Genomic DNA, 25598 nt, shown 5'->3' on the forward strand with positions numbered 1-25598 from the left:
ATACCACAGCTTCACACAGTGGTTTTCTTCAGTTGATTATAATATTTCACAAATGAGATCGGTACCCTTATACTTTTTTTGCCTTTAGTATAGAGTTTCAGGTGTGGATGGTGGATCTGACTATCACTGAGAAGCAGAGCCCAGAACAGACCTTCAGGGCCGCTGGCTGCAGTAACCGTTTTGTTTACGATGCCATGTGAAATCCAGCCAGACTTTCCGTGGCATGAAAGTTCAACAGGAGCAAGCTGCTATAGGTGCTTCCAAAATAGCAACACCTGGCCTTTCATAAGAACGTTGGAAAAGAAAGCTTTTAAAAATAAATATTTTAATTATCAGTCATCACAAATGTCTGATCCACCATGGGGCAAGCAGGCAGTAAGCACCTGGATATCGCTGTAGTTACAAAAGACACCTAAAAGCACTGATTGCAGCTGAGTAATAAGGAAGGCTATTCCTTTCACTGCACCTGATCTGGAAAGAAGCATTTGGATTTCACACTTCTGCTCCTAGGAATCCCAGGCCATACATCGATAAATTATAGTTACACAAAGAAAGAGTTATGGTTGCTAGGAGGAGAAGCATTTCACTTAGCCAGAGTGGAACTGCCTCCCCGCCTTGCTGCTGCCTGTGACTGCAAATACACAGGATAGACTGCACGTGTACATGTGGACATGGTGGGAATAGCAAAAGGCAGGAACTGGGAGACCCTTAACTTTCCAGTACTCAGGTACTCCGGGCTTGCTTCCTTTAATTCTGTACTGAACCTTCAGTTACCACATCACACACTGACTGCCCATTCCTGCCTGGAGGTCTTTAGTGCCTCTGTTAAATGGGAGACAGCACTGATCTATTTAGCCAGTGCAAATGCCTATGGAAATAAAGGTGCTTTCGGCACCTGAGGTGGTAAGGCACTAGAACAGGCTGCCCAGAGAAGCTGTGGATGACCCATCCCTGGAAGTGTTCAAAGCCAGGCTGAATGGGCTCTGAGCAACCTGGTCTAGTGGAAGGTATCCCTGCCCATGGCAGGGGGTTGGAAGGATATGAACTTTAGGATCCCTTCCAATAATCCAAACCATTGTACAATTCTATTTTGCTTTAAAAATGCTGGGTGGAGGCTTGGTTTATCTACATAACAATGAAGTTAGTATAGATAAGGCTAAAGTAAAACATGAAACTGAAACTTGCACTCCTAATTAATTCCTTCTGTAGATACTCCTGTTCCGGAGTATAAGCACTGAATTAAGATAATTTTAATTCTGAACTAGAACACCCAGAAATTAATTTAAAAATGCAAAGGTTTTGTTAAAGAAAAGATTAAGTGAGACAATTTGATGATTTCAAACTTATTTTTTCATGAAAATATTTCTAAATGTTTGACACTTCCATTTAGGGAGCAAATACTGTTTGTGGTTAAGAATCAAAGAAAGGAGAATGGGTGGTCTGGGAAGCTGAGGGAAGGGAAGAATTAGAAGAATGTTCCAAATAAACTCTGAAGACATACTTCCCAAGATGAGACCAAACACTGTTTCTGCCCACGCAGGAGACAGTGCTAGCTCTTCCTGCAGTGGTAGGCAGGGAAGGTATTGGCAGTGTCGAGACTGGCTGCAGGTCCAGGGGAAGCAATCCCCTAAGGTTAATGTGTTGGTAATACACCAGATGCCACCGGCACCAACTGGAAAAACAAGGCTAGTGAGTTCCAGCAAGAAATGGTGCCAGGTCTCCAAGACAAGATCCCAGATCTGATCTCGCTTATGGACCTGTCACAGAGATCAGACCAGATCTACACAATGCCCTTGGATCCAAATATCCCTGAAGTTCAAGGTCTCTGTTAGGGTCAAGCCCTATTTCACAAAGGGCTATTAAGCTTTGCACAACACTCACCTTCACTCCAGGCAGGATGTACGTAAGACAGAGTAGAAGAAATGTTAGTTACAGGATAAGGACAGTGTTTGGCTGGAAGGACCCTGACAGCATCCACCTTTGTGGTGACTTGCTGGGGGCTAATGTAGAGACAGCACAGCTGAGAGCTGCCACTTCCCTTGCTGCCTGAGACAGGGCTGACACTTCCCATGGGAACCGTTACTAAGCTGAGCATCTACAAAACAGCCTCTGGCATAACAGCCAGGGAAAACATGTGAGATAGTGGTGACTATTCTAAAACCTGGTGACAGAGGAAGAGTCAAGATATTGCCTCAGGCAGATCTGCTGGGAGAATGCAACATTTGAAAGCAGTACATCACCTAGCTCACCTCTGTATACCCATTTCTTTGATGGGATCCCACCAACTGCTCGGTTTGCTGTACCCAAATCTAGCAATGCTTTTCATTCAACATGTGCTTAAGCTGGAACACTGGAGGAGCCCCATATAGACCAATGAGCTCTGCTCCACCACTGAGCTGTATAAAGGCCTCCACACCCAACACCATGTGGGAGAAAGCTCCATCAGTGCTTTCAACTGAGAATTATGGTGTGGAAAGAACATGTAAACTAGCATTGCCACTGCATGGATACTCCTGGCAGATTATACATGTCACAGATACACTAGCCTGAATTTGGTGATGTCAACTCACCTGTCGAAAAGGGGTTTCTCTCCACAATCAAAAGAATCCTGCAGATCTTTGACAAGGTTGGCTTGTCCAGGCATCCGAAAGAGCCCCTCCTCTGTAAGACCTCGCTCCCGAATAAAATCCACACACTGTTCCACCAGCAGAGGGGCCAAGCGCTGGCCATACTTCCGCTCATACTGTACGGTGTCCTCCAAGCGCTGTCCAAAGATCCCTGACAGCAGAGAGCAAGAGAGACATCTGGGTATCAGCTTAAACTCTTCCTGAGCTGTTGCTCGGGGCACACAAGGAGGAGAGCTTTCACATGGAGGGGGCAGCCAGTGTGAAGGCCCAGTTTCTAACAGACTCTGAAGAATAAAGCTATTTTAAAAAACAAGAATTACATGATGAATAATTTTTTTTCTGCTTAACAGTGCTTCAAATTATCCTCTACCCTAAGCTGGTTTATATCTCATACACAAGGAAGGTGGGTTTAAGGTTATGTTTATAGTTATCCACGGCTGTGCTGAATTTGGATTAAGTAATTATGCTTTAATTGCGTCTTCCATCCCAAGAAGACCAAAACAAAGGTTACACTGACTTTATGGGACACATGTCCTTCCTGCATGCACCCACTGCTTAGGCTGTCGCACAGCTGCCCTCCACTAGTTTGCAGCTGGCCAGCCCAACAGGCAGCAATCCCACTAGGAGGGGACTGCTAACACAGCAGAGTACAGCTGTTAACATTAAAACTGGATATTGTGAGAATCTTCCTCCATCCTGGGAAACCCTTTCTATTTCTTTTCCTTTAATTAAACTTGCTGAATGAAAATTAAAAAAAACCCCAAAACCAAAACAGTAAAATGTATGCAAAATCCATTGCCCTTCCTACTAAAAAGTACGTGCTGTACTTCTTGCATCTTGAAAATACCAGAAGCACCATATTCTCTAAAACCAGACTGGCCTAGGTTAATTCTTTAGTCAGATCTAATGTAGACATATATCATTAAGTATGAAGCCCTGTCTTCTTCTCTGGGGAATATGGAGTTCCTGGCCAATACCAGCTGCTGAATGCCACTACTGGCATCAGGTATTTCAACAATGCAGAAAGGGCTCAGGCTGTAAGGGCAGAGTAAGGTCTTAGTTCAATCCCTACCACTAGGAGACTGCTCCATCTAAAACGACTGCCACTCAGTTGAGTTCTGAAACTCTAATTCTAGCACCCTACGATGTTTGGTGGAGTAAGGGAGGATAATATCCAAGTTAATCATGTTTTGGCAATAAAAATTCAGTAAGTGAGGGAATCCCAGAATCTACGCCCAGAATTTCAGAATCTACTCTCAGAATTCCAGATGACACCAGACCAGAGGAGATAGGAAATTCTATTCAGGGATTTCTCAAAGCTACAGAAAGTTTTCTACAGATATCAAGGATCTTTAGATCATTAATTCAGCACTCAGTTAAACCTGCAGGTCTGAGGAAAAAAAGCAGCGTGCAATATTGGAGTCACACTGCCAGAAGCAGTGTTTAATACTTGCACGTATGTGCTCATATCAGGCCAGGGAATTTGGTCATTTCTGAAGGCTTTACTTACCTTCCCCTGCTAGTGTCTTTTTTTTAGTGCTACATTCATGAGAGGCTGATAACTTTGGGTAGGATGTTCCCTAACCACCGACCACCGTTCTTCATAGGAGACACCATGTCAAACCATACCTGCTTTCTATATTCAGTCCAACCCTGCTGAATCCTCAGTGAAACAAACCTCTCATTATCAGTTTCAACTCATTGAATGAACAAGAAGGATCCTGAAATCCAATTTCCTTTCCCTGCCTGTTTGTTATACATCAGAAGACAGAAACTCTCCTTACACCACAGCCTACACAACTGCATTACAGTATCAAAGCCGGAGGGCCATGAAAAGTCTCAAAGGAAATTCCCTCATCCTGGCAGGAGGGCATACCCTGGAGCATGGGAGTGACTTATCTTTATCACTGTATGTATTGGATTTATTGCAGAGTAAAGGTTTTACTAGTTCTCATTTCTAATCTCTTTAGTTTTCACTGAGTTAGGTGTCTCTGAAATCAGTTTCTAGGATAGGGAATCTCTGCTTTTGCACGGATTGCTTTGTAATCTCATCACGTAATCCCTGCTGTCATGATGGGGCATATTTATTTCCTTAAAATGATACATGTTCACTTTTCTAGATGCAAGACATATAAGTTCAGGAAGGTCAGGATGTGGCACATGTCAGGGCAATAGCAGCCGTCTTTTCTCAAATCCCTACTTGCTGAATGTGTTTCCTAATGGGTCTGTCTAGAGAAAACTCTGGGAAAGAGGTAAATGCTCTGCATTCCCCAGGCATAAAGCACATATACAATGTTATTCTGTAAGCTCATGTTCTGATGTTCTACACTTAACTCAGATCAAGGACAAAGGCAGTGTCAGACACACACATAAGCAAGCACACAGAACAACCACACACGTAATCTCCACTGAAGCTCTGGCTAGTTCTCCGCAGCCTTGACTGGTCTGTGCTCAGCAACATCTCTAATACATTTCAGGCAACATTGGTCCTTGCCTGCACAGTCAGCTTGGATCACAACAGCAGTCGCTTTCTGTAGGTGCAATCTACCTGTGGGTGACTTCTGGTGACAAGTGGACTACAGTCAGATAGAGAACCACCAACACAGAGATTAAGGAATGTGATGCTAAGATAACAGAGATAGAAGGGTGATCTGCTTTGAGAGTCAGCTGGAGCAGCAGATAGACCGTTCACAAACACAGTATCACCATTACTGTAGGTGGCTCCTGCACAGCCAGATGCGGGAGATCCTGTCTTTCCTCCTTCTCACACACTGAGGTCAGTAACATCTTTTTCCCCGGATGAAAACAACAGTCTTTGGAGGAAATAAAGGCACTGAAACATTCTTCTACTGCAATACTCTTCACCTCCCTCCAGACCATTTCAAATAAGAAACAAGAAAAACCAGGCATGAAAGCAAACATGACTGAGGATGAAGCTCATCTACCTATCACACGATGAGTGATAGGAGCTGGCACAAGTATGGGTTTCCTTTTGTGTGACAGTGTCTGCTGAAGGGCTGTGCTAGTGACATCACACAGTCTGCACAGGTCATTTTTTGATGGGGAAGAGGACTCTGAAGCCATTTCCAGGGTGAAAGGCTTTCCCCAGCCCAGCTCTCTCAGCTGCCTCCCACCTTGGTTTGGCAGCCCCACTCCAGCCAAACTCTAGTTGCAGACCTATGCCTTTCTCTCTCCCTTGAACTTGAACCCTTATTTTCCAGGTAAGCATTAGAAGGGATCGCCAAACATTGCTCAGACAAAATATTTCACCCAAGCTAAGCCTGTTGCTAACTGCAACTTTCCCTTTATTACATTTTTCAGTTACACTGCAGCTCTATGCCTTTTCTTTCTCTCTATCCTACTTTTTTTTTGCTGAGCCACAGAGAAGGGCCACCACAGATGCTGCTCAGAAGAAAGACTGCATGCAGGCCAAGTCTTCTGGCAGTAAGAGCGTTATGGCTGGTGTTAAGAGAGAAAAAGCACAGAGTTGCAATTAGTGGGACTGGAAAGTTGGCTTTGAAATTATTCATCTGTGCAGGGGCTGCAGAACTTGTCCATAGCTTAAAAAAGAAAAGTAGTGTTAAGGTTCATAAAAAGAGCAAACGAAGAGCTGTCTATGGAGTGGGGCTGGAAAGGGACTGCCAAAGGCAAGTTTGAGATGCTGACAGTTCCAGGCTTGCAGAAATCTTTCATCTGGGCATCTGCTGGGGCCCTTGATGAAGTTCAGGAGAATTATCACTTGGGCCCTCTCAGTCACACTGGCAACAGACTTAGCAGATGTGCCTACTTCAGTCTCCCAGGGGTACACAAGGCAAACTGAGGAACTGGTGTCCTGTTGGCTCTGTATCGTTCATCTCATTTCCGTCAGGTCTTAGAGCTCGTAAAAGTGATGTAGTCAAATGTCCCTGAAACTACCCGTATATGACAACATCTCTGGTTTGGACAGGGACTGCCCTGCCTTGCAAGGAGAAGCAATGTGGAGCCAGTCACACACAGCCTCATCCGCTGGCTCCTCAAGGCATAGGGCCTGTTTTTAATCACTGGGCCCTGCAGCTCAGACTGAACTTGGCAGCGCTTCACTCCATTTGATGATCCCGCTGGAAGACATTAAAGTCTTTTTTCTTCATTCTAAAGAAGGGGAGCCAGTGCCATCCAGTCACACTCCAGACAGAGTTAAGCTGGAAATAAAGTCAAAAGCTTACTAGCAACCCATGGGTTAACTTTCCTTGTCATACCCTCGTCTATAGCTAGGCGCTTTTGTTTGGTTTCAAAGCAGAAAAAAAACTCCAGCATGCCTGGAACCACATCCTTAATCTCAGAAAGATTCAAGAGATACTAAAAAAATGGGCTAGCAGAGCTACAGAATTTCCTTCCTCTACTCCAACAAGCTGCCTCTGTTCTTTACAGATTTAGGTGACTCTTTGTGGAAAAAGCAAGCCAGGAATGATGTACTGACTAAGACACAGACAGGCTCTCTGTCCTGGCCTGAATAGCTCACCCACCAGCTCCAGGCATACAAAGCCTATACATTCAGCTATGCTGTCCAGACATGCAGTGGGCAGGAAAATATATGCTCTCTGCTACATTTTTCCTGATAAGAGGCTCTGATTTCAACCAAAATAAACTAAAGACAGAGATAAAGTCAGTTTTTGAGTAGATTTTCTTCATGGGGAGGACTAAGGATTCCGCATCTGCTTAAGTGTGAAAAGTCCAGGTACACCTACGTCAGCTGTATGTACAGCTTATTACACACACGTTAGAAGATGTGTGGGAAGATAATCAGGCTTACACCTGGATGCTGCTATACAACAGCACATACACCCGCGCACGCATGTGGTGCCTCACAGACAGGCAGTTTATGGATATAAAGATTGTGTACGTGCTCACCTGCACAGGTAAGTGCCTGCTTTTACCTTCCCACTTTCATGCTTAAGTTCCCATTTATCTGTTCCTCTCACACATGAAAGCACCAAGAAAAAATCACAGGCGGACATTCAGAAATGAATATGCTTCCACAGCACGAAACACACACAAATCTTTAACTTGTTTCCCCTCCCCTAGCCCACCCAAGCACACACTACATGAATTACTGCAGCAGCAATAGAGAAAGGAGTTTCATGGTAGGAGCCATATGTACCTAAAAAAAGATAGTCCTGAACAACTAAGCAATCCAGCCAGCCAAAGAATGCAAGAATCGGAGAAAAGAACGGAAGCAACAGACAATTAGGAATCAAGAAAAATTGATTAAATAACTTGCTCAGAGTCACACAAATGGGTCTGTGGTAGAACTTGGTGCCTTCTGACCCCATTCCCAGAAAAAGCAGTGTCCATATACTAGAAGCTGATTGCTCTCATCCACATACGTCCACTTAAATATTCTGTGTATATGCAAAGAAAAGTACTCCTTCCCAGAACTATCTTCACATGCTAGCTTGATATCCAGTAGTATTTTTGGCCATAGACTGTGTTCTTCCCGCTCCTTCCCCCTTTATAAAGCCAGCTCCTATTTTAGATTCTTAGCCTCTGTCTAAGGCTATGCTTAAATATCTGCTTTTCTTCTAGCAAAAGGAAACCATAACAAATCTAAACTCTGGAAAATCATCTCATACCTCTCGTTCTTGTGCAGCACTCTGCTACATGACAGGCGCTGAGCTTCAAGCAGAAACCAGGCAGTGTCAGACAGCAGGAGCGGCAGAGAAAGAAAGTCCTGACTTCAGGCATCAGACACATTCTGAGTCCCAGCACTGGCAGCTTTCCATTCACCCAGCACTACAGAGCACAGAGCAGCCGATCTGCCCTGGGAGATAATCTCGGCAGCACATCTGGTCTTAGCTCCACAACTCGGCATTAATTATGACTTGTGCAGAAAGCATTTGAAATATCCAATGGGATGCAGAGCTTCCCGGCTTGCTCAGCACAGGGAAGGAGAGAGGAGAAAGACAGGCAGGGAGGGGCTTGCCCACCCTCGAAGCAGCCGCCAATGTAAACAGCAGCTAAGTATGGGTCACAAGTTTTAACAAAGGCATCCCCCATCGGCTCTGTAATATATTCATGCTCTAATTGCTTGTCAGATCTATTCTAGATAGCTGGAAAAGCTGAGCAACAGTTGCTGTCTGCATGCCACACTCTGGATCCTTCCTGATACAGGCAGTATTACTGTGCTGCAGGCAACCTGGTGCCCTGGTCTGGCTTCCCGTCTGCTTGCAAAGCACCAGAAGCAGAAACCTGGTTTTGGAGGGGAACATTTCCCCACAGTACCCTTAGCATGCTCTGAGAATACCTCCACAGCCCTGGGACATGTTGGAAAGTCTGACAAAGCTTAGGAAAAGCTACGCTCCTTGACCTGTGCAGGTTTTTTGGTGCTTACCACCTCTGCTTTAGCTTTTTACAGAGAAGTTGCCTGAATTAATAGCTCAGCTGAATAACAGGTAGGGGAAGGGACTACAACTCCTTACATGTGAACCAATACCCAGTCACTTTACTTGTAGGAAAAGATTCATCCCCCCTCAGCTCCTGCTCTCAGGGTAAGAAGCCTGTCATTAACAAAAATGCTTACCATGCAATGCCCTGTGCAGTTATAATGCGGTCAGGCCTCCATCCCATTCACAAAACGCACTCATGTGACTGCAGATCTGCAGCAGTCACCACCCAAAACCCTTGCACCAAGCTTCTGAGTAATTTTATCAATATTCGCTAACTTTTTCTCCCTCTGCAGAAAAAAAAAAAAACCAACCAAAAAAAGTTTTATCTGTCCACAGCTCCTCATCTGCTTCAGCTGTTAAAATCTCTGTGGTCACTATAGAGCACATTCACCTTAACTTAGCAGCCCACCCCTTTCTTAGCTCCACTGTGGCCCAGTTTGAACACACGTCTAAGAAGATACTGAACCAGCAGACAAGTTACGAGATTCTAGTCAGTGAGACAGTGTTGTCCCACAACAACCTTCTCTATATTCTGTTTTGAACAAAAGCTCCTGAAGAAAAGAATGCCTCTTCCTTATATGAGTGAAGGCAGCACCAGGATCAAAAGCTTCCATTCTTGAACACGGTGTGACTCTTAGGGCTGTCATGTGCAGGGCCAGAAGCTGGGACTTGGATGATCCTAGTGGGTCCCTTCCAACTCAAAATACTCTATGACTGGCATGACAATAAGGTATTCCCGAGCTATTTAAGGTATACCCTGAGTAGCATGGTACTGCACAGCTAGACACCAGAAGCCCAGTCAATACACTAAGCAGCATTTAAAACACACTAAAGAGTATTTAGAAAGTGATAGAAATCCTTAAAACAAAGGTACAAACGAGGTCCTGAGTATTCTTCACCCTTTTATTATCCTCTCTTTCCTTGTGGTGAACACAGCAGGCTGCAGGTTAGGGAGAGCCTGCCCACAATGCTAACTGGCAAGCAGGACCAATCCTCTTAAATGGCTGAGACACCACCAGAATTTCTGGCATTATTTCCTGGAATAATACCTCAAAATGTGTCATATCTGCTAATAACATTATGGAGCCTAGGACTTAGTGTTTGGGATGGGAGCACAGAAGATAGCAAATGCAGATTTTTATTCTTCCATTCACTTCTCCATTTCTGTTTTCCATCTCTCAAAACACAGGAACAAGGAGGTATCCGATGAAATAGAAAGTCATGCTGTTGAACAGGGATATTGTTAGACCCAAAGTATAATTAACCTGTAAAATTCAGCCTCTCTGTGGCCAAGGACACAGCATGACTCAAAGCATGATTAGACTTCAGTAGAATTTACAATGCTATGAGATGATGAAGCTGATGCAAATTCTTCTCCGAAGAGCTAACACAGCTCTCTGGTGAGAGAAAAAGGCTGGAGCACATGCTTGCTCACGTAAGCACCAGAACTGAGGCAGAAAGTGGCAGCTGCTTCAGTGTTGTTCCCTGCACAAGGTAACTCTGCAGCTATAGGTACCCTGTGACAGCAACACTGTGATACACACGCCACAAGTACCACCTGTCTTCTTATATGAAACTCTTAATCCTTTTAAAATCATGGTGCTAAAATTCATGACTTAGACTAAAGAATATGATGAAACAGGAATAAAAATCACAAGATATATATATTTATATGATATTTCTTCTGTGTTTTGAATTTCCACATCACACTTGGATCCTGCTTTCTCTATTAACTACATTTGTCAAAAATGAAATCCAAGATTCACACATCATCACTGGATTGCAGGGGCTGCAGACTCCAGAGGTATACTTGATACTGCAAGAATAGCAATATAATCCAAAGAATTTGGCACATTGCATATAAAATTCCATCAAAATTTTCACTTGGAGAGCTCCCCATACTCATGTGCCAAGGAGAGAAGGGGTAATGGAGACTGGACTGCCTCTTTCCCCACTGGTATGAAGTTGTTTAACTGTAGAAAAGTTTAGGACCTCTTATTTTCTACAAAACAACTTAGGTTTATAAAATTGTTCAGACATTACATCTCCCATGAACTTGCTGATGAGGAGCTGGATGCACTTTCTTTCCCAGTGTCATTGCAGGGAGAGAGCCCTAGCACTGCTCTCATAAGCTAGCACCACTGCAGTTACTCTGCTGCAGGTACCAGAACAGGTAGAAAGCAATCTGCCTTTACACGTCACTACAAGCCTCGAGATTGGCTGGGAAATTCACTATAGCTCACACGACCTCTGAAAATCCAGGCATGTTTCATGCTTGGCATCTAACTCAGCTGAAATTCAGTCTTCAGTCTGGTTGCAACAGACAGGAATGGTGAACCCACATGAACTCAGAGTATTTCTCCTCATCTCTGATTGTGAGCAAACCTGTTGGCTTGCACAGCTCTAGCAAGTGCCCATGGGGTGTGTGTATTTTTAGATGCTGGCTTAGAGGATTAGCTAATATACAGGTACACTCAAGCAGATCTGAGGGAGCTCAGATGTAGGAAATTGCTCTATTTGTACAGAAGGGCCTAGTATCAAAGTTAGAACCATAGCTGAATTTCCCTGTTTTTCAAGACAGTTGAACCTTGAACAGACTCATTTTTTAACCCGGGCAAACCCGGGCACTTGAACATCTATCTGCTGAAAGCTGGCAGTGAACTGGCTAGAGGTGATCAGTCAGAGCTGAACCCAGCAGGAAAAACTTCAGCACGAATGTCTTCTGTACAGAAATTTTCCCTCCTCATTTCCTCCCTCTCCAAACACTTTGGTCAGGTCCTTCTCTCAACAAAATTATGCCCCCACACCCCTCACCTGCTCTGGGCTGGGGTCTCAACCTTTACTGGTGAAATTAAATCTTTTGAGGATAAACAGACTTCTGTTTACTGACTGATAAAACAGTTCACTCTAGGTTAAAGATTAGCAAATAGCTATGCTCACCTTTCTACCACAGTAGATTCTTCTTAACCTGTGTGATGTGTTTTCCCATCTCTCTAAAATGTGCCAGGAAAGGAACTGACTAAGCAGTACTGTAAATTACCCTGTGATGGATTGACCAGTTCATGCTCCAAATTGAGATTGTAACTGTGCTCACAGAGAAAAGATGATAAGCAGATCTAAACATCACTTAACCACAGAATTCTAAATCCAGAGCCAACCCCCTGTGTTTATTGCTCTATTTCTCTCTAAACAAAGGCAAGAGAATTTGGAGAACAAAATATCAAGAGCAGCAAAAATGCCTTTTGGCAAGCAGTGATCTGGACCAACGTGCCCTGTACAACTTTTTTCTCCCCATAACCTAAGACCATATTTTACAGAAATTTTACTTATTGACTCTTGCATATGTCTCTCTATGTTTAAAAGACAGCTTCCATACAATTGTCCGAAGTGATGTCTGTAGAAAGCACCTGATCAGCAGGTCATCATCTCTTTCAAGTGGTGCTGCTTCTTTATGCCTCCACTGCACAGAAAAGCTTTACAAAATTCTGGGTGTTGGTTAGTAAAAAATAGTTATGACATAGTGTAACTGTTGCCTTCAGTGTCTCATCACTAGAGACGGATGAGAATTCCAGCTGTGGGTTCAAATGAAAGGATCACGGAGTCTGAAACCTCTAGTATGGAATAAAATTATTCACCTGTATTTCTGGCCAACCAGGAACCTGGCAGGGACTGCGATCCAGATGCACAGCCAACATTTAGCACATTAGGCACTTTTATCCATTCAAAAAGCCAAACAAGCTTATGTCCTGAAGCTTTTCCATATCCCAAGCCTTCCCATATCCCAAGGTTGATAACCTAAGCACAATCATTCATTGAGAAGCAGACAGGATCAACACTGAACACACGGATTTTTATCCAAACCAAACTTCATCATAAATACCTCTGTCAGTCTCTAACCTTCAATTTTAAAACTCACTACCAGGTCAATTGTATATGGTTTCACTTTATTGCATCCTCAAACACAATCAGTGATGAAAATATGTTACCTAATTCCCATATATTTATCTTTATCCTCCACTGTCCACCTAAAATCCTCACCAACTTACAGCTTCACCACCCAAGCAATGAAGTCATTGTCTAAGTTCCAACAACAGCTGAACCTGACCAGCTGTGCTTGGGGAAGGGGCAGCATTTAGCTCCTATTTGTAAAATAGGTAAAACACTTCAGTAAATTAGCAAGTCTTTAAAGAACACTTCTGAGTGGTAAAGAGCTGAATGTTCCCTTCTCTAACCTGCAACTCAGAAGACATGAAGGGGAAATTGCAAGTCCAATTACATGATGATGAAGAAGTAGAAAAAAGGAGCAACTGTGGGTGGAAGAAGGGTAACATTAGAAAGAAAATAGGAAAAGAGAGACAGGGTGAATTTATTTCTTCTCAGCTCCTAAATGGTTAAAATTGCAACTTGCAAGGAGCAGGCTACCATTCCCTTTCATTCAGTAATCACATATTCTCGTAACATTCATCAAAGGACTAATACACAGAAATTAAAATACTTGCCTGCAAGCTGAGAAACACCACAGGAACACGTTTGTCCCATTAATACACTGCCAGGACGTGCAGTGAGAACCACCAGCGTTTTAAAGACTGTCAGCTCTCAAATGTCAAACATGAATCTAATGATTACAGGAAGAGTCTCACTGAGAAACCACCAGTGTAGGGGGTGGTACTGGTCAGACTGTGCGCTACAGGCAGTAGCCACCAACAATGTAGCAAATGCACAGCCACTGTCAGCTCTTCGTGGCACTTACTAGCTGAAGAGAAGAGGAAAGCAAACACAAGCCCCATCCTATTTTATCTAAAGTTGAACTGCTCTTTGTGAAATGGGCATATTAAGCTAGTGACTACCTCCAGAAATTTTTCTTTGACTGCCTAGGTAGACGTATCTTCTATGAACATATCTAATTGTATTTTTAATCCACTTATTGTTTTTATTTCTGCATCTTGTGGCAATGAGTTTCACAATTCAATTGTGCTCTCCATGAAACTTTTTTTTCTTGGTGTAAACCTCATGACTGTGCAACTGTTCAGATTCTCCTTAGGTGTGTCATTTAATCAATCAGACCTTCCTGCAATCTTCTCTTTTGCCGGGACCTTTTCAAAGTAATTTTTTGGTATTTTGAGGAAAGGGCTTCAGATAGATTTTTACATCTTAATTGCTTATACAACCTCTGGAACACAAGACCATTTCAGGGGCTAGCTTGTATTAAAAATTCTACCCTGAGCTCAAAAAAACTTTCCTAGCACAAGTTTCATTCAAATGAAAACATACCCATATGACGTTTCATTTTATCAAATCAGCATTTCCCAACAAAAAGAAGTTCCATCAAGCAAATCCCATGAAAAGCTTTACCCTGCTCACCTGCAAATGTAACAGAGGTGACTTCTGTTTGTAGTTCTTCCTCTGTCTGCTAATCTGGTTGAACAAAGACACTGAGAAGCTGCCTGTGATTCCCCAGCTCTGGGTCTCTGCTCTTTGATGTCCCAGACTGTCCATGGTAACAGATAAAGCACTAGAAATTCATTCACCTGATGCCAAACTGCATCATCCTTCAGAAGCCACTGGAACTAAGCTGGCTGATGACAGCTGAGGATAGGGCTGCAGTGCAGAACTCATGCTGCTGGCCTGGGGCTTTTGAAACCAGTAGCAAGGGACTTTTCCCCTGAGGAGCCCTGAAACAGCACTCCAAGAACACCCATTTCTGCTTTGGGACGACCAAGCTACTGCATGGTCTCCACTCAGAGCCCAGACCCAGCCTGAATTTCACTGACAGCCTTGAGCCAGCAGCTTTAGAGGTAAAATACCTGCAAGGAGCAGGGGAGCAGGATCTGACTTCTAAAGGCAAGATCTTTAAAACTCAGTAAGGAACACCTTGACATGCTTTAGTTTTGCTTTTAGTTTTAGAGCCTTCCACCAAATTTTTCTGCGCACTATACATCAACCTTGATAAGAACCACTCTGAACCTTCTCTTCTTTTGGCTAAATAATCCCAGCCTCCTCAGCTTCTCTTAGCATTCTACTTGCACAGTCCTTTAATCATTTTAGTGACCTTTCATTTGACTCACTCCAGTAGTCCCATGTCTTTCTTGTCCCAGGCAGACCACAACTGGACAAAGCATTCCAGGTGTGGAATTACTAGTGCTGAGGTGAAAGCTCACCTCCCTGAACCTGCTGGAAATGCTCTTCCTGAAGCAGCCCAGGAATTTGCTGGCCACAAGGTGCATTGCTGGCTCATGTTCAACTTCTCCAAGAGCATCCCAGTTCTCTGCAAAGATGCTTTCCAGTCAGTCAGCTCCCCATATTGTACTGTTGTCTACGTTCATCATCTGCAGGTGCAGGACTTTGCATTACTCTCTGCTGAACTTCATGGGGTTCCTGTTCACTCCTTTCTTCAGCCTGTTGAGACCCCTCTAAACGATGACACAATCATCTGATGCACCAATCAGTCCTCCCAATATCATCTGCAAGCTTGCTGAGGGTGTACTGTGTCCCATTACACAGGTCATTAACAAAGCTGTTGAACAGTACTGGCCCCAGCATTGCCCCTCCCATCCCTTGCCAGATTCAACTCCAGATTGCTTTAGCCTTCCTAAGTCTATTCCTGCATGCTCAGGAATTTCTCTGTATTCCTCCTCTTAGATCACCTGTCCCTGCTTCCACTTCTATGCTGCCATTTTAGCTAATGAGCTTTGCCACAAGCATCTTGTTCATCCATGCAGACCTCTGCCACCTTTGCTTGGTTTCCTGCACAAGGAAGAGGATTGTTCTTGAGCTTGAAGGAAGTAATCCTTGAAAATCTACAAGATCTCCTGGTCCCCTCTTCTCTCCAGGACCATATCCCATGGCATTCTTCCAAACACGTCCCTATGGCCAAGCTCCATGGTTTTAATCTATTTGCCTTCCAGAACGATGCCGTCAGAGTGGTTCTTTTACAGATAGTCACTGTCACCTCAGGCAAGTCATCTGACTGCTCAATATTTCAGATTCCTCCTTAACAAAAAATGAGAACAATTTCCTTTCCCTACCTCAAGGCTGTAACATGATGGTAAAATATGTTGGTCATAAACCAGTAATAGAAGCCCCAGATATATCTGACAGAGAAACATTAGAAAAAAAAGAACTTAATCAGGTCTCAGAAACAGATCTTGAAACATTCTCTGCTGTAAACAGTTGTGGCAGCAAGATCCACTCTCAACTTACTTTAGTTATTGTATCTTGGTTTCCATATCTACAGGGTACCATCTGCTTAGGATACTTTTGCCTGGGGGCAAGGCTAGCCCAGCACCTCCTCACAGATGACTCAGGCATCCCCTAGTCTTGGGCAGATACCTGACCTCATAACCCCCATCATCTTTCTCTTCCTCTTCCCCTGGCTGGGCCGATCTCCCAGCATTAAACAACAGCAAGAGCAAACACTGATAAGCTGCATCAGGCGCCAGCTATCTCGGTGTAGAGATAACGGCAGGTATCAGGCACAACAAACACCCAGTGCCACTCCCCACACACCTGGGGGGAGCCTGCACAAGGGAAGCCCACCCTGACACCTCCTGAAGGGGCTCCTCCTGACCCAGTCAGGAATCCTACTTGAGGCTGTCTGGGGGAGCCCGCTAAGAAGAAAGGGAGCAGAAATCTCCTCTCTGTCTTCAGACTGGGCAAATAACAGAAGCCACTTCCCTTCTCCTCTTCCTTTCCTCTTCAGTGGTATTTTAGCATCTTAAACTCACTGACATGGCTCTAGGTTTATGATGCTCTTACTGGAAAATTCCCATACCTCAGGTGGAAAAACTAAAACTCAAGACTCCCAAAACTTAATGCCTAGCTCCTAAATAGTTTGGCATCCTGGTGAACATGCACCTAATATCAGTATCTGACCCTTCAAAACAGTCATGGTTGCTCTCATGCAGATGTTATCTCAAAGACATTTACTCATCTAAAGCAGGATTCCTAATTAGGCCTATGTAGGGCTAGTCTTCCATTATCCATAAGGACATTGATTCAAGAATTCAATTGCACTTCAGACACTCATCCCACATCTTGTAACTCTCCCCTAATAAAAGGCATAACTGCACAGGGCCCTGGTTCCCAAAAAAGCCCATTCTCTGCACTGTTTGCTGGCAGAAGAAGAAAGAATCCACACATCATGGTTTATCTCTATGGGAAAGATGTCTGGAATTAATGACAGTAGAAGAGCTTCTTCAATGGGCACTTCTTCAGACCCCACCAGTTTAACAGCGACTATTCCTCCTGAGCAGAGAAACTATTCATGAAGCTCTTGCAACACAATTACTTTGTCATAGGGCTAAAGCTCTTCATGTTTGCCTAAGGGAAACACATCCCTTCCAACTGTTTCACCTCCCCTCCATCACAAGTAACTGATGAAAGCTTGGGATGAAGAGGAGGAGAAATTAGGATAAAGTAATGGAGAAAGAAAGGGGCTGAGACATGTATTTCTGGCAGAGAAGCGAGGAACTGCTCATGGCAAGACAGAATACATAAACAGAAGAAAACAAACACAAACATAAATCAAGATTAACACAGAATGATTCTGTCTCCATGCTGTGCTGGTTGTGTGCTGAGCTGTGAGAGAGTTATGCCACTTGGCATGCAACTCAGGCACCAAAAAGCTGAGGTTTTGTATCTCATGGCCAGAAATGTAGTCCTAGTCAAACCGTTTTCCAGCTGATGCAAGACAGACATGAGGAAGGCATGCCAACTGAGAGGTGGGCACACGAAAAGGAATTTCTGGGAGGCTGCACCTCCTCAGACTAGAAGTACAGTCCCACCACATGGGTACAGTCTAAGATCTCTCTCCCCCCAGCTACACCAAACACTTTCAACACATCCAGTTTGGGAGGGCAAGGACAAGGTCACTCTCACCCAAGCCTGTGGCCAGAAACCCTTTGATTTAGCACTGTGGCACTGCTACAAGCACTTCACATTAAAGAGCAGCCACTGAATGGCAGGACTGTAGGACACAGAGGGACTTCTCTAGATAAGCTTTCAGTGGTGTAAACTTGGAGCAAAATTTGTCACAGAGATAAGGATCATAGAAAACAGTTTCAATCACCCTCTGTCAGAATGTACCTCCAAAACTCACTTTTATCAAGTCACTGTGACAAACTTCTTTCTGAAAGACAATCAAAATATATGGAGTACTGTCAAATCTCAGTTTAAAAAATCTTCTGCTCTGAATGAGATGTACTAGACTCAAGAATTCAGGAACCTGAAACTCAAGGAAACTTGTTAAGAGATTATTTTCCCTATAAACAAGACAGCTCTTCTTCAAAAGACTTCGGAACTCTAGGATTTTATTTTAAGGCCACATTTGAAGTGTATTTCAAAGAACACATTCCATATGGCTTTTAAACCTGACTGTGTCTTCTATTAGTGAATTGTGATCCTCAGCAGCTTTGGGGAGTTTTCTGTTTTATTTTAAGAAGCCTTTGCTGCTCACCTTTAAGCACAGTTCATGTGCCCGCATCAACACGCAAGAAGGTACCCTCAACCTTTTTTTATTTATGTTTCTTCAATACATCAGCAAAGATTAAAGTGTGGTTAAGCCTTCCCTTTTATCTTGGCATAATTCATTTTTACACCATATCAACCTTCTCCAGGGCTGAATATTTGCATATTAATAATGAAGCCTGCTTTTTAATTCCTCCCTTTAGCTTAATATATTAAAAAGTGTTGATAGATAAGACTTGGCTCTCAAATTAGTGGTGGTGGCAAAGCAGAGTTCGAATTATTCAATTAAAACAGAGACAGCTATGTTTATTGTCCTCCCACATTTGAGTTAAGCTGGAATTTCACTCAGGGAAACTGTCCTGCTCTGATTTTGATGGAGAAGGGGTAGGTTTGATCATTTCCCCAAACTGGCTTAAAACCATTGGGGAACAATGGTTTGAATATCTTTACTGTTTCCCAGTTATTGACATTCCTATATATTCTTTGTGAAGTGCAAAGAAACTGAGGGTGCAGCTCCATGGTTTCTTTAAGCCAATTTACGTGTGGGTTGCAGTTAGAATGAACAAGCCTGCCCTCTTCCACACCCTCACATCTCCCCATTGCCCTCATTGGGCTGGAATTACTAGTGTTGCAGCTGCATAGTTAGCAGGGCCAAGGCATCAATCTACCTACAAAAATCCTCCCCCCCTTTTTTTTCCTGCCAGGTCGTTTTCTACTGCACAACTCATAACCAGTATTAGCAGAATGAAGCGTGCTGGGACCACATGGTTGCCACGGGTAGAAGACCACTCCTGACAGCAGCTGTCACTTCACCAGCTCAGAAAAGTAACCATGGCACAAAGATCTGCTCTTGCAGCTTGGACTACAAAGCAGGCATAGCCAAGCTAGCTTTAGGCTAATACATTTGTGTATTAGGGCAGAGAGCTCAGGCTAGACTGACTGCCCAGCATGTGCCCATGTTCTTGGGCAGTTTTTAATCAACAGAAAGAGAAAAAATATATACACAATTGCAATTCTTTCCAACTCTGCAAATGCCTGTGCTTCTCTTCTACAGTGCTTAAGCCAGCTCCCAGCAACAGCCAAAGCTGCCTTTACTGACTTTGATCACTGAACCAGATCAAGTCTGCAGCATGTGAAAATAGCAACAAACAGAAGCTGCCGTATTCCCCCCTGCGCTGCTGTAATCTCCCCTGTGCTGTCTTGGTTCCACATTCTTTGGTGCTTCATAAAGTTCCAGTTCCTGGAATGAATGGAAGAATAAGAGAATCTGCCTCATTTAAAGAAAAGACAAAAATGTTATCTGACCACTTTGCAGAGAAATTCAAAGGTAAAGAAACTTAGCCAATTAATTAGGACAATACTAGCCCCATAAAGAAACAAACAAACAAAAAAAAAAGGGAAATCCATCACTGCCTTTATGCCATTCTCGTGTTTTTGTTTTTAAAATATTATGATTTTTAATTATTTATTATTTTAATACTTAAAGATGTTTGTTTTGAAACTACTTCAAGAGACTGACAAAAACACAAGCAAAACATGAAGCCAAATTTGCACTGATACCAGCAGTGCTGACAGTACACTGCCCGAAAGATGGCTATTGCTAGAGAGTGCACCATTTGTCATGAATGAATGTCTCCTTTTTCCTCACAGTATTTCCCAAATGCACATTGCAAAGTTATAAAATACACACCATAGGGTCTACTACAAATGGCCACAGAAATACCAGCTCTGAAATTCTGAGATTTCCAATGGAGGACCTGCACTGAGCTCAGTCTAAAAGACCCTTCAATGTAGACTGGAATTCAGAAGGGAAGCAAAACAAGCACATCCTCATGTTTGAGGAGAAATTATGGTGGATCAGTTTTCTACTAGAAAGTAGAGGGCTTTTTCTGTCCACAGCACAACAGCATCACATGCAACCTCTCAGATCAGGTTACAAGCTAACTTTTGTACCTACACCCTCTCTGCTAAGCGACAGAAGGACCTTGGAAAAATTGCATCAGTAGAGATTGTCTCTCCTCCATGCAAACCAAATGCTGCTACACATAGACTCCAAATTTCAAAAGGCACTTAAAACAAAACATCCCCATCAAAAAAAAACATCCCCATCAAAAAAAAAAAAAAAAAGCCTCAGGTAAAAGTGACTAACAAACACTGGATCTTCTCGTGCATCAAGGTCACTTTTTCCCCCCCTAGATCCAGGAAAACCAGTAACTTCATTTCAGCAAAAGTAATTGTATTACCTAGCCCTTATCTGGCACTTTTTTATCTGTACCTCTCAAAAGAGGTTGACAGCACTATCTGCATACGATACCACTATTTGCATGAACTCCATCAGTAGTACACAAGTCACTTCAAAGCCCAGTTTCCAGTACCAAGGCAGTAGCTGCTGTCACCAACACTGAACCCATAAGAAAACATCTGTGAATCCTTGTTCTGTGCTAAACCACAAAAACAACTCCTATCTAATCTGCTGACTTGAGAATTTGAAGATTGTGGTATAATATCAACACTGAAGGCTGGATGTTTTGTTCATTTTAACTACAGGGATTGTCAACAGCTGTATTACCCTACAGGTGTTCACTCAGCCTGAGCCTGTTCTTCCTCAAGCTACACCCCATTGAAGCCAGTGGAAGCTTTGCCTTCTCAACTGGGCCCTACATTAACTTAACTAAGATTGAAAGTTTTGTTGTCTCTGGCTGTACAAATGTTTGAGATGGGCATCTGCCTTTATGGAAGAAAATTGAGATAACTGGGGAAATCTTTCCTCCCCATAAGGTCCACAGAATAATTTGCTGTAAAAAACTGAATAGTGACAATAGTGGTATGTCTGTTATCACCACCCATTTCTGACTGAGACAGTTATACAGTCTGGATGTGCACTCCCCTTTCATTCCTGTCCATCCCCTGGCAAGAGAAAGAAAAATCAACCCCATCCCTTGCTTCAAAACACTTCAGACAATCAAGAGCTTATCTAGACATCTCAGTGATTTTACAGTGTTACACATATCCTAGTATCACAAGAATATGTTTTACCTTGAGGCAAATGTTTTAATTTATGTGCATGTGAGCTATTTGCAATACCTCCACCAAATGGAGCCCATATAACCCGTCGGATGGCTTTCACCCAATCTTCCATTTCATTCTGGGAATTAGCCATGAGCAGGAAAGCCTCATGATTGACAGGCATCTTTTCCCGGTCCCCTGCACCACCTGAAAGGCAGAATATAAATCTCTTTTAGTATCTAGTTCAGAAGAGAGCAATCAACATTTAAAACCACTAAAAATCAGGGTCAAAATAATAAAATTATTATTTTAATTGAGCAGTTTTACAGCCAGCTCCTACTGATGTGCTGCATCACCCACAGAGCACAGGTTGATAGAAGATCAAAGCAGAAGTGCAAAACGTGCATTTCCAGTGTGGGAAACCTGGAAAAGTTGTATCTGCTGTCTCAGCAATAAGAAAAGCAAAAGCACAGGCTGTAAGACCCTATAGGAAAAGTAAAAAATTAATTCTACATACCTGTGCTGAGATATTGAGAGATTTTTACCCAAAAGGGGGACCAAGTGAAATGCAAGACATTTGAAAATGCTCCAGATGTAGAAGTCACAAGGACATCCACTTTCCCCAAGTTTCTGGGATATTTATAGTCTCAATAGAGATCCAATTCAGAAGAAAGTTAAGAGCTGGGGATGTGATTCTGACTCTTCCACTTGTAAGAACTTCAGGAGCTATTAATGTTGGTGCACAACATGTCAGAAAAGCACTGACCAGAATATCAAATTCACTCAAGCTGTCATAAAAAACTGTCCCTTGTGGATACTCCAAGATGTGAAACATTTTGACCCTCTTCTCCTGTTTCATTTTTAGGTCAGTACTCACTCCAGCCAATTTACAGCTTCCCCTCACCCTTCATTTTATGTTCCAGAGCTGGACACAACCTAGTGAGTGCCACACAAACACATAAAAGCTTTATTAGAACAGTCTCTGTACGAAAAGGCTACTGATCCTGTCCAGTACAGCAGCTGCATCCCCAGCAGCCTGGAGCTTTTCCATAACCATGGAAACTGCCTTTGGCTTTGCTACAGAGATAACATCTGAGCCGTTGTGTCACTGCTGTTTCCATGCTTACATGGCTTTCAGCACCTACTGGCAAGCTAAACCTGCCAGCCTGTGCTGAGAAGCTGAGATTGCCTGTCCGTGGAATTCAGAGATAAGAGCAGGATGATGGTATGCTGTGGCTTCTACAGAGATGATTTAGCATACACAGAACATGTGCTGCTTAAATCCTTGCTAATCTGGGGAAAGATGCAAGCTGGGAGCTGCCTGCAGGCCAAGGAAGTACTTTTTCTTGCTATTAATTGTTTTCTTGCCTTGACACACTCATGGAACGTTTATTGATTTACAAAGCAGAAGTGGTAAAATGAGATGCATGGAGAAGTATTTGGTAGCTCTCTGAGAAGCAATTCACTAAACTGGGAAACTGAGGCAGTCTTTCAGTAAAGAGGAGAAACAACAGCCACCAGGGACTAGTCATGCAGCTTAAGAAACAAAAGCCATGATGCTTTTTCCCCACGTGTGCCCAAATTCTGCTTTTTTCCTCACACCATCCTCTTGGACAGTCTCCCATTTTTTAATTTACTGAATTATTCATATTCCTTAAGGTATATGAAGAGAACAGCTCTCTAGCTCAAGGCTAGGATGCAGGCATCTAAACAGATCAATGTCCTGCCATACTGCACTGCAAGGATGACATACTTCATCCTTTGCATACAGAACTGTCAGAGCAGAAAAGTGCAGTCTGTGAAATTCCTGTCACTGCCTAAATCTTTTTACCAACATACTCAGCCTCATGGTGAAAGCAGAGGTAGTGAAGTCTAATTCTTGTACCTTACCCAGCACACATACTGACATGCCCTTTCTCACGATCAAATATTTTATAGGAAATACGACTTAAAAAAAGAGGCTTTCCACAGCCCTCAATACACATCAGAAATGGGTTTCAGGATGTAGTATTTGGCAGATAGATGGCCTGAGCTCAAGCTAGGCCATCATTCTTCAAAGAAATGAAACAGACTCAAAAAGACATTTACTGTATGGGTCCCACCACCAGCAAACAGTTTGGTCAAGGTAAAAATACCTCTTGTTCTTAAGTTTAAAGGTACCAGCTGAGCCCTTGCCCACTCAAGGCATGAAGGGCAAGAAGAGACCAGAAGCTTGTCTTAGAATTAATCACAAGCTGTAAATAGTGGAATTAGCTGCACCAATCCATACAAAGACTGCCATAAGAAGCACAATAAGCAGAGCATGAAGATCACCTACTGGGCTTCTGCAAAACTGGCATCAGCATTTTCCCAAAGAATCACTGTACCACAGGGACCTGACTACAAGTCCCCTTCCCCCTAAGATGTTATTTTTGACCAGCCAGCTGCTTTCTAAACCTTCACAGACAGCTGTCATGCAAGCATTTAGGGGAAAAAACCCCATGTATACTTCTATTTGAGTCTGTAAAAACTGGATGGGGAAAAAAAGATTTCTGTACACACTAGACCTGAGATTCTGCCAATGACTACATATAGTTCCTCCATGTTTGGCTTTCCCCACTGAAACTTGAAATAGGAGCAAGGTCATGACCCTACAATCTGCCTGTGGGAGAGTCAGTAGTGACTAGACATGTAAGTACAAGAAAATTAAGGCAACTCCACACACAAAAGCCAGCTTAGAAATAAGAATGCACTTCAGAATTGCTTCTTATGCTAGTATGATGTGACTATGCAGTGGCAGAGCATGTAGATCCACCTGTAAACATTTTTCTTTTTTAATAACATTTTATTCATTTCATTACTCATATTTCTTTGTACACTTGGCTGGTTCCTGTTACTACATCCTTGAGGCACCAAGCAGAAAAATTATGGGTGACTAAAAGGCAGAGTTCAGACACATCTCTCTACATTGTTGTGACATTCAACAGCTTTTGAGTCTTGGTAGTTACAAGAATGAGAAACAGCTGAATTCAAACACCTAGATCTTCTTAAAAAAAACAAACAAAAAAATCCAACAACCTCCCCAAACAAACAAACAGCCCAAGGAAACAATGTCACAAGAAACTTCTTAGAAATCTAGAATTTTACCTGAAATTCACATTATTTCTTTTATGGGCTCAGACTCAAACCAGGATCTTGTCCTGGATTTCAGGTTTGAACTGGAAACACAACACTGTATCAAATCAAACACACTAGACTTTAGGAATTGTTTCAGGAAAACAATTTCAAAGCTTCCTGTCCAGAAACACTTGGAGACAAAATTTTAGCTTTGCCTCTCACAGCAGGATGAAGTTCATATCCAGCTACTGAATTCCCACCTCCTCTCTGCCACTAAGGGAGCTTCAGCCCTTACTATGGTTGATGTTGAACTCTTAACCCTGAAGCACTCAAGCTGTACTTCCATTGTGTGAATCAAAGATGGTGTCTGCTACTCAGCACCATGACAGGAAAGAACACTCTGTTAACGATTTTAAACACAGACAAGGGTTTTTCATACCCTTGAACAGAATTTCCCACTCATCTTTAATCAAGCTTCCATATAAACAAGACTGGGCCTCAGAGACAAACCCTGTGTAGCTCAGGATTGCCATGGGCAGACATTCCAGTCCTTTCGCTCAAAGCTACTTTCATCTCCAGACCAGAGACAAAATAAAACTGTCTGCAAACACAAACAGAGTGCAAGTGTCTCAAAAGATGTGGCAGGAACAGGAGGCTTAACTTTGGGGATGAACAGTCCATTTGCTTTAGCATTAGCCTATGACCAGGGGATCCTGTATTCAGTTGCCTGCTGCAGGCTTCCTGCGTATGCTGGACAAGATGGACTGGATTTCATCTGTATGAAGCAAGCTGGCAGCTCTATTTGCCTCTCATCCAGGTGTACAGAAACTGAACCACTCAAAGAGTGGGAAAGGTGATGGCAACCATGTCAGCATATACAGTAAATGTAAGAGCCTAGAAAGATTAAGAGACTTGTTTGGTTGTTGCTCCCCATCAAGAGGGCTGCAGGTCCCAGCTGACTTGAATGCTTTGCTGCCCCTGT

The 25598-nt window shown here is 43.1% G+C and overlaps 1 protein-coding gene across 6 annotated transcripts in view; it reads right to left on the reverse strand.

The window, feature by feature from the left end:
* The window catches only part of ARHGAP22 (Rho GTPase activating protein 22), a 119668-nt gene that overhangs the window by 15002 nt on the left and 79068 nt on the right, over window positions 1-25598 (reverse strand). For 3 of the 6 annotated variants that reach the window (XM_008643774.2, XM_017725978.1, XM_017725977.1), the window contains 2 exons: window positions 21551-21727; window positions 2571-2778 (listed from right to left, as the gene is read on the reverse strand). In XM_008643774.2, coding sequence (XP_008641996.2) covers window positions 2571-2778; window positions 21551-21727 — 385 coding nt within the window. Of the gene's footprint in view, window positions 1-2570; window positions 2779-8236; window positions 8540-21550; window positions 21728-25598 lie in introns of those variants that run through there. The other 3 variants (XM_017725975.1, XM_017725979.1, XM_017725976.1) reach the window with 3 other exon arrangements.

This window comes from Corvus brachyrhynchos, unplaced genomic scaffold (genome assembly GCF_000691975.1).
Source record: "Corvus brachyrhynchos isolate BGI_N302 unplaced genomic scaffold, ASM69197v1 scaffold61, whole genome shotgun sequence".
NCBI lineage: Eukaryota > Metazoa > Chordata > Aves > Passeriformes > Corvidae > Corvus > Corvus brachyrhynchos.